Raw genomic sequence first — 10,045 nt, 5'->3', positions numbered from 1 at the left:
CAGGACAGTGAGGACCGGCGCAAAGCTGTACCGCTTAAAATACGCTGTAATAGTTGCCCTTGCAACACATACTCTACAAGTGTTAATTAAAACGACGGTGACTGCCATGGCTTCTCTTCCGGGGTAACAGGCTGCGTCTGTGTAGGCGGTAGATGGTGCATCTCCGTATAACCTAAATATTGCCCGGGCTCGGGCTTCTCTGCGATCCTCGCGATGCACAGGGTGCATATTGCGTGGTAAGACGGGCACTATGAGGTGTTTTCTAACGGAGCGGGGTACGTTTCCAGTAAGGAGAGGTGGGTGGCTGAGTGGGGCCGACAGCGCCAGGCGTGAGAGGATGAACCTCCCCGTTTCGGTTGCTCCTAACCTCAATCTTTGGCTAGACAGGTGCGCCTCTATTAACTCCTCGGCCGAGTTGTGGATGCCAAGTCGGAGTAGTCGTTCGGTTGAGGTGCTTGCCGGGAGAGCCATGGCTTGCTTGTACGCTTTCCTTATCAGGAAGCTCCGGCCTCGAAGATCAGCTGCGCCTGATCGAAAGGGCTGTCGACGCGGCCCGAGCTCAAGGCATCCTGGAATGAGGACGCCTCTCTCAAGCATTTTCTGGATTAATTAAAGTTTATTCCTCTCTCTCTCTCTCTCTCTCTCTCTCTCTCTCTCTCTCTCTCTCTCTCTCTCTCTCTCTCTCTCTCTCTCTCTCTCTCTCTCTCTCTCTCTCTCTCTCTCTACAAGTGTTAACTGCACTGCCACTGTTGTTGTCCTGCCCTCGCTGCAAGAGGCTGCAGGCAGCGAAAAAGGGACGTTGGTGAACAGCAGGCAAATACGTGTTACTGCTATTGCCCTAAACATTTCCCGTGCGTTGAGAGTACCCCAAAGCTCTACGCTAGCGGTAGAAGCAAGTGCTCCAATAAAAATTTTCCAGCTTTTTCTCTTCTTCATCATCACAGACAGTATACAACACTGATAACTCGCATCGACATCTGAAAAGGACAAATCGGGTAAACCTTCCGTGTCTAGAACCACTAAAAGACTCACTTAGACGTTACCTCGAACATTCCTGCAACTTAGGCTTCAATAGTGCTCTTCACCGATATCACGAATACGAGGGTCCCAGTCACTTTATTTGAGCGCCATGCTCGCGGGGTTGTTAAGCGGTTTATCTGTTGCGCCTAAAACCCGTTCAACCCTTTGCGAATTTCAGTGTTGCGGTGCCGCTCGTGCGGCAAAATTCGATATATTTTCGATGCGGTCGAAACTACGAAAATAGGTAGTTTTTCCGCATGAGCGGCGCCGCAGCTGTGACTTCGCAGGTAAATCGCACCTGTAGAACGGGCTTCAGGCAAGGGCAGCCGATTGAAGATACAATGACACGAATATGTGCAGATGAAATATTTATTGCGTAATAAAACAAATAAATAACATAACATACGATATACAGTCAAGGCACGCACGGCAAACAATTTTAATTTACGTGTCGGGCACGCATGTATGTATAAGCACGAATGACTGAGCTAGATGCACCGTCATTGGTTTAACTGCCAGAAACCATTGCAGCCTGAAACACGAAATCATAGCATAGTTTCTCGGGTTTGTTACAAGCTTCTTTTCACAATTCGGTGCGTGTCCTGTGGGTAATTGTTCGAGACACCCAACATACCATGTTTAGAGTCAAGCAAACATTCGCTAACGTAGGTGGACATATTTTTTGGAAAAAGTTATTTACATGGCGCATTCGGAAGCCAAGTGCATGCAAAGTCATCAGCAGAACGCATAGACTTGATTTAACTTTTCTTTAGTTCGCTTGTGGACCCTGACATGAGTATCTGCAGCACTGGGAGTAACAAGAGCTATTCGCCTCAATTCTTTAAATGTTTTTTTAGACACCCAAAAATAACGTGCAACCAAAATCGACAACAGCACCCGAATCTAAACGGTAAACGTTTGAGTACATATTATTGATTTGGCATTCTCTGAGTTTTGTATAGTACAGTGGCTTGTTTTATTCAAATCGTTCTATCACAAGCAATCATTGACTTTCAAGTTGTAGTGACCTCCTCCTGCCTTCCTCGATTCCTCTCTTTGCTGGCTGGCAGTGACCACTACAACGTCAAGCGCGGCAGAATTGCAAACATTAAGGCAGAGATGCGCCTTGTACGCGTACCCTCTTTTACTAAGTCGCTGACAGGAAAAATCTGGCCTGCAGCATCTCTGAATGGGAACAGGGACCGCTCTATATACAATCAGGCTTTTATAGGTCGCTCGCCGCTTTGCGGGTCCAAGCGAGCCGATGCACTGACCATTTCCCTGTTGCGTGCACAAAAAAAGAGAGCTGCAGCCGGTAGCAACCAGAAGGGTACATTTAAAGGACATTTCAAGCAGAAGCTGATTATTTCCACCTCTGGTCATATCCCACTTAATTTTCCCTCATCCTTCCTCAGAGTTCTTTTGCAGCTCCTTTATAAATACAAACAAACGCGTGGTAACGCGCACGCATGCGCACAAAAATAAAGCCAGCTGTTAAGGCGTTGCACTTGTGCAATGACGGGAGTCGACTGTAAAGGATACAGTTTCAAGCATAGGTTAGGTGCTGAGGCTTACAGGAAAAAATTCAGCTTTGCAGCCAAGGATTGTGGTGCACAATTGGCTTCACCACTGCAATTCCCCTGAATGACTCATTTCGGGAATGTATAATTGCTGTATGTTGACAACTATAACCACAAAATTCCTCTCCTCTTTTGGGAGCCGTTTAAACATTCGCTGACATGCGGCCGTTAGGTGCAGATATTTTTGGCAAAGGTGTTCTCTACAACATCGGTGCAGACCAGTGCATGAGTGCATTCAAAAAGCCCGTGAAATAGTGAGGTGACATCACACCGGCTTACCAACCCGACTCAGATCCCGCTCATCCAATCACGACACAATCCTCCTCGCTAGTGATGGGAATTATGAGTCCCTTGCTAGCACACAGCGCTCATCAAACTGAAAAGCCGCTTTTCCAACACAAGACTTATGGACAGTCTCGGAGCCGCAAATACCCCAGACACAAGCAGGAAATGTCTTTTTCTCCCAAGGTCCTTGCTATCACTGACTCTACTTGGGCATGCCAAACTCCTGCGTCGCCTTAGCCAGTTTCCCGATGAGGTCGTTGATAGCCGGCACAAGGTTAGGGTTGACCGGCTGCTTGGAGTCCGCCTGACCGTTCAGAGACTTGGCCGACCGGTACTGGTTCGGGTAGGCCGTTCCGTACACGTTGGTGTACGGGTACGTCGCATATATGCCCGGGTAGTTGAAGAACCCGAGTCCCGACATGAGCATCGCCGCCATTCCCCCGAGGAAGACTAGCGAACCCATGGCCGCTCCGCCGACGGCAAGAGCCTTCGACACGGCGCGTACGTCCATGCGGAGGCTCCTGGAAAGCTCATCGGCGACCCTGTTTGTGGCGGCGGCGATATCCGTGACGTTCATGTTACCGAAAGACATGGGAAAGCCACCTCCTCCTCCTCCCCCACCAAGGCCGATCAGAGAGCTCAGGATGCTCCTGGCATCGGGGAGCGCCGCCGAGGCCTTCGGCAGACCGTCCAGTCCTCGCGGAAGTTGGCTGCCCTGGTGGTTTGGCGGGAGGCTGTTGATGCTGATAGGTGCCCTGCCTGCACCTCCTCCGGGAAATGAAGGGAACGTGATGGCCTTGCCCTGGCGGGGAACGAACGTGATGGTCTCTTCGGCTCGGCTCGCGCTGCTGCTTGGAAAGGAGACGCTCCCTCCGCCGCCCCCTCCAGACGTTGACGTAGGCGGTGCTTGAGGTTTCGATGACGGGAAGTTGACGGTAGATCCCGACGTCATGGAAGGGGCTGGCTCGTGGTCTCCATAGAGATCTTCCTCATCGGAAAACCGCGACAGCGTGGCGCCTGACATGGCCTCCCTCCCCGGGCCTGATGACCCAGAGCTCGGGAAGACTGTCTTTGACCCGCTGCTGGGGCCTGGGAACGTGGTGAGCACGCCCACGGCCAGCTGTAGGAAAGCGCACACGGCGAGCCCCAACATGGCGATGTTTGGAGATTGCATGCTCAGTGTTCACCTGGGCGCCAAAGAAAGAGCAGTACAAGTAGATTAGTGACAAGCAGGGGATCGTTGACAATAAAAAGGTAAAGGGGTATAGGTGCAAACCAAAATGATGCATATCCAAAAGTGGTGCAAACCAAAATGATGCATATCCAAAAGTCTGGCACTGGTCTGTACAGGAGACGCAAAGAATAGACCACGTGTTTTTTATTCTTATATGTCACACCAAAATGATTCTGAGCGCTTAGTGCATTTCGTCTGCTCGTCAATCAAATGCGTAGGCTCTAAGCTATATAGCAGGAAGCGAACGAGAAAAGCGAATGTAAGCACGAAATCAAGCTGCGTGATTTGCGGGTTGGAGCCTGAAATGCGACTTCATGAAGGGGCGAAAAAATTATATTTTCCCCACTTTCACTACCCAATTTAAGCTAAACCTTCTGGTAAGTTCTTAGCTACAACTAAACATTCTCTGCTTTCGCTTATATGTGCTATCGAAATCAAAACCGTTTTCTAGACGCTAATGACCACCCGCTCCTACACTTGCTTCACGTAAACCGACAAAAAAGAACAGCATACAGGAAATACTTAGTGCAGATGATGATATGCAGGGCAATACCTTATCACCTCAAAAACAACTGGAAAGAAAACAAAGGTCAGCTCAACGAGCCATGGAACTAAAAATGATTAGGATGACGCTTTGGCGCATCCAAGGACCGTGCTAGATCAGAAAACAAACTCCCGCATAAGATATCATAGTGCAGATTAAGATAAAGGATTGTATTAGGGCTGGTTGTGTAGCAAGACAAAATCAAAACCAGTGAAGCGCTAGGGTAACAAAGTGACTCCGAGAGCTGGGACTGCAAGTAGGAAAAGACCATTGACTCGATAGACGAATGAAGTAAAAATTCGGGCGCAAGAACTTGAGCATATGAGCATGTGGAGGTCAGAAAAAGTGAGACCTTCGTCCCGCAGTGAACTTATAGGTGGATGATGATGCAACAGACCCTTTATTTTGAAGTTATAAACAATACATTTATGGCATTCCTCTATCGCTCTATTGCATGTTATAACCCCGAGACATATTGAGAGAGCATCCTCTATATACGAACATCATGACACTAAATACGCACTTGCCGTAGAGCATCATCAAATAAAGGACATTTCATACATCGTTTTGTGTCTAGTAAGAGTTTCATAATTGTATGAATGGCCACAGTCATGCCAAAAGTAGGCACTTATATATTACAAGTGGAAGATGTTTGAGAATATTTTACGATAAATATACATATATACTGTAGTTGTCTGGGTATCTTCCAGGCAACGCATAATTTTTCATTGAGTTAACAACATTCACCCTATATTTCTCTAAGAACAACCAGTTTTCAATGTCGCCCCAATTCATACAGGGGGTAGGCTTCCAGAAAAATAAGGGAGAAGGGTGTGGGGACAGTGTGTGCAATGCCACAAGGTAACTTTTATTCGTTACTTCGAAAACCTTTCTTTCTTTTAGATTGAAAGAATACAAATGCTTGTCCACCCAGCCGTTTGCGATGGACATGCAATGTTCTAGGCCACGGGTCTCTAAGACCCGTCCCGCAGGCCACATCCGTCAGCCGATGCCCCGCGACTGGTCAGGGGCAGGCCCTGACACCAACAAGGTGTCACGCGACCTCTGGCCGGTTCAAAGACTGCAGCCGCGTACGCTCCGGAAACCGGCAGTCACCGATCAACTTATTGAAAGCGCCTGTAAACATTCGAGAATTCAAGCACCAGAAAGTGTAAGCGCAGACGCCCCTTGATTCCGAGCCAAGCACTCGGGGAGAAGCCAATATCAACGAATTTGAGTCCATTGGGGTCAAGCAAATCGTAATTTCAGGCTATGACACCCAAATGCATGAACAGGGCTTGCAGCCAGAAACAAGTGCCGTTACTCGTGTTGAAAGAACGGCCAGAAGAAAAGCTTTCCGACCAGTGTGTATTGACACTGTCAATTTGAAACTGGGCGAATTTCCTCCGATGTGAAACAGGCTTCGAAGATAAAGAAACTGAACTACGGAGTACAATCCTACCTTTGCAGTTTTGATTAATAAAAAAGAAAACAGGGACCCTCAAAAAGAATTTCGCGGACTGATATTTATGCTCTCTCAAGCATTCACAATATAAACATGTTCTAGACTTCTAGAATACTATCAAGCTTGACCGCTGAGTTTATGGTATAGTAAGGCTGTCATTTAGCTAATGCGCAAATTGCAATTAAACCCTTTTTTAATACGTGTCCCCCCACTTCCCAATACGCCAGATTCGTCTGGAAGCCTATGGTTGCACGAAATGACCGTAACTCCTGCTCTCGTGCGCATGTTTTATTGGAAGTCTCAGTGCGTTTTTGCTGAAGATAATTTACAGTCGTGCAGGCTTTCACTAAGCCTCCCGCGTTAAAAATGATTTTAGTCGCTGTTTTCTAACCGTGTTTCCTTCCTGTTGGACCCCGGATATTCTCCTGAGACGCATGGTAACAAACGTCTACTACACATACTGTAACGGCTACCTCTATTTTAAAGGATGAAAGTGAAAAATAGCGAAAAATAGTGAAGAGTGAATAGTGAAAGTGAACAAAAACAGCGAACGCATTTTTCATGATTGAGCCAACGTTTGCTTTCAGTCTCTCGTGGTACCTTCAAATGGCTCTCTTTTAAGAACTTCTCTTTTCTTAACGTATTTTTAGGGCGAGAAACATAGGTGGGGCATGTTGACACAATTTCCACGTCGATCGCCGTCGCTCCGTATCAGGGCGAGCGACTGAGGATCATAAAACGATAGACTGGAGAGAGCGTGTGGGGAGAGCTGCCTTCAAGAAAAGCGAGAGATGAGTTTGCAACATTATCGCTAACATGTCCCTGCGTTATCTATACAGGTACATCTCGCCACCACTTGTACGCGTTGCACAAAGCAGTGTGCGGCCAGTGCAGGCGGCGAAAGATGAGTGAATGGGAATGACGGCAACGAAATGCTGATATGGTGGGGGAGAAAAGAGCTAAAGGCTGCCAATGCCGCGGCTAAAGCGAGCAAACGCGGAACCACTGAAACGGTTAGTGCGCTAACGAGGAACGTGCGAGGGACGCCGCGTTTCAGACTTTTGACGCTGGAGCAAGGCGTCCGCATCCGGCCGAACATTAAGTACGCAAAGAAAATGGATGAGATGTCCACGCAATCTTAAACGCCATTATACATATTCAATTAATTTTTATCCATACAATCTAATTGATTTGCCTCTAGCCTCTTTGACTTGACATCTTTTAGGTATCCTTTTTTCACATCTGAAAAATCTAAGTGGCGATAAAGAATACTATTCTTGGTATGGCTTAAGAAATATAAACGACCTTACCATATTGGCCATGCTGCTAAGGGTGCTCAAAAATAACGGTTTTTGGCGTTGTGTACGCGGACAGTACTTACAACATTCAAGCGTCTGCTCAATGCAACTCCAGCGAATTATGCACCTTACTGAAGCAGCAAACATGTCGTAAAAGCTGTGTACATGTTGCCTTTGACCCTTTTGGACATTTTTGACTGCTTTTCGTGCTGTGTTTTTCTCGTGTCATTTTATCATTGTACAAAAAAAAAATTAAATACAGAGATGCATACACATCCTAGGGTACAATCTGGCTCTGAACACTTGGATCTTACGGAAGTGGTCAAGAAACATATATAGCGCCCATATGACGTCGCTGCTGTCGAAAGGCGCAAAACGTAGAACAAATATATCTCCAAGAAGGCCGCAAAGAAAAGTTCGATACAGTCTGCCTTATGATTGTATGTACGCTTGCCGGACACCCCAAGAGCGAGCCCTTAATTTCCACGTATAGTCGAAACGGCTTGTTCTGAAGACGCCTTCTGGCCAGCCGTTCTTTATCAAAGTACACGGTGACCATCAGGCAAATCCTCAATCTGATGTACTGCCCCTCGGGTAACATCAAGATTCTTGCTCCGAGCGCAAGGAATCAGAGGGTGCAATCATTCCATCCGCAGTACTGTCCATTCATCTTAAAGTCCCGCCTTGAAACCAACGAGGCTGTGGTTCCCGCTTCACTGCATTCGCTCTCGGTGGCCAGTCGTGTTTGGCAATCATTCACCTAACCTTGGCCAATGCCGAGCTATTCCCAGCAGCCCACTTTTCCTGACTGTTTGAAGACAGACTGCAGACCAAAATGACATATGCTGGTTTTCGCGCAGCCGGAACACGCACGTTTACGGTGGTTTTGTGAAAAGGGTGCTTCAACAGCTATATACGAGCTCACTGTCTCATTCCGGAGGTATATGGCAACCGTATATTAGCCCAATGCGAAATACAAAGCACGTAAAAATAAATGTGTAATACGTTATTCGACTTAAACTGAACGATCGAACCCAACACGGAACGATGTTCGAGAGCTTGTCTAATAAATGCGGTGCTGCTTCGGTTAACTAAATCACAAAACTCATTAAACTCACTTTCAGGCCCTGCAGGCTCAAGTGAGCGCCACAACACGCTCTGTCGAGTTGACACTGACACTTCCCGTTACCGGCGGTCCAATGAAGCGATGCTGGTCAAAGTCGGCGCGACGGCCGGAGAATCTACACTCACCTTTTTCGGTCAAACGACGTTCAAATAGCCCGAAGAGGTTGGATGTGCGGAGAAGCGGGCTGCTTCAAAACGCTGCTGTGCGATGCCTGTATGTACCGCTGCAGCCGTTCCCGATGACACCACGCTAAGCACTGGCCTTTCACGAAACAGTCGCGCCATTCACTTTTATACCCCTCCCGGCCCACTACGCTTCCCAGTGGTGAGTGCAGGGAGGGGGGCCTGCGAGGAAAAATACTAAACCAAAAGTAAAGGCAAGCCCGCGCGTGCACTTGACCAAGACCACCAGGTACGGGGAGGAGAACGGAGAGGGGCAGATATCATAAGACAAAGCAACGCGTGGAGAAAGAGCGAGAAAAGTGCTCCCCCTCCCTCCCTTGCGTTTTTACGTAGTTTTCCGCCCCCAGAGACGGCAGATGCGGCACATTTATTAGTGAGCCGGCCTCTTCTTTCTTCCTGAGCGGGCAAACAAGGGTTGGACGCCGAATGTGGGTCAGCGCAGCGACCGGCCAACAGCGAGGAAGGGGGCGAGGAGTGGGTCCTTTCGCTGCCGAGAGTCAGCGGGGATCCCGTTAGTCTCCGAGTCTGCCCTCTCGAGAGAAAATCCCAAGCGCGAGGGAGGAAGAGAGAGAGAGTGAACGGTCAGGTATTTCCCCGCACGACGTTCTCTTTCTGAAAGCACGTTCAGAGTGCGTGTGTGTGCGTGTGTAAGCAAGCCGGCGGGTCCATCCAGAAATGTAGCTCGCAACTAACCAGCCTCCCATACCTCTCCCCCCCTCTCTCTCTCTTTCTGTCCATGTCTAGTCTTCAGCAAACTATCCCATCTCCCTTACCTTCTACCTTCTTGTGGCATTTTGACGCGCGTGGCCCGGTTGCATCTCCCACAGTGTCCCTCCCTTCTCATCCTGTGACCATGCATTGTTTTCTCCCACGGGAGTCGCCGTGGAAGTTCCCAGCGCTTGCTTCAAATTGTTATTGAAAGGTGATGGGAAAATGTCGGATAGTGCGTAGTGAGAAGCTTCGCAAAGGGACTTTCGAATCCGAAGGTTGCGGTCAATGTGCCGCCGAAAGCAAATACGCTTATTGAGTTTAGTGAATATACAAACACCGCAGTATTATGGTTAAGGGAGCACGGAGACAAAACGCAATGAAATAAATTGTTTGGCAAGTTGGTGCGTACTTGTTCTAAAATTTAGAGCGCGATAAACACAACGACATAAAAGAAACACAACGGCGCTTGCCCCATCGTGCTTCCTCTGTGTCGTGCTTATCACGCTCCCATTTCTAGGAGAAAACACGTTTGCTTTATTCGAAGTTCTGACGTTCTAATAACAGGCAGTTAAATTTTAAAGCATATTTCCAACAATTAGC

At 48.0% G+C, this 10,045-nt stretch overlaps 1 protein-coding gene across 1 annotated transcript; it reads right to left on the bottom strand.

The window, feature by feature from the left end:
* Window positions 1–1,402: 1,402 nt before the first annotated feature.
* Window positions 1,403–4,069, bottom strand: LOC144167277 (uncharacterized). Its single transcript, XM_077696600.1, has one exon. It carries the CDS (start codon window positions 4,057–4,059, stop codon window positions 3,088–3,090), a length of 972 nt encoding a protein of 323 aa, XP_077552726.1. The 5' UTR covers window positions 4,060–4,069; the 3' UTR covers window positions 1,403–3,087.
* Window positions 4,070–10,045: the final 5,976 nt, after the last annotated feature.

The sequence above is a fragment of the Haemaphysalis longicornis genome, unplaced genomic scaffold (assembly GCF_048455015.1).
Source record: "Haemaphysalis longicornis isolate Haplotype H1 unplaced genomic scaffold, Haemaphysalis longicornis Haplotype H1 scaffold_2, whole genome shotgun sequence".
Classification (NCBI taxonomy): domain Eukaryota; kingdom Metazoa; phylum Arthropoda; class Arachnida; order Ixodida; family Ixodidae; genus Haemaphysalis; species Haemaphysalis longicornis.
The sequence above is the reverse complement of the archived record's forward strand: the minus strand, read 5'-3'. Positions and strand labels throughout refer to the sequence as shown.

Coding starts and splice junctions, on each gene's coding strand:
- LOC144167277 (XM_077696600.1), bottom strand. CDS start 4,059: ATGCAATCTCCAAACATCGCCATGTTGGGGCTCGCCGTGTGCGCTTTC.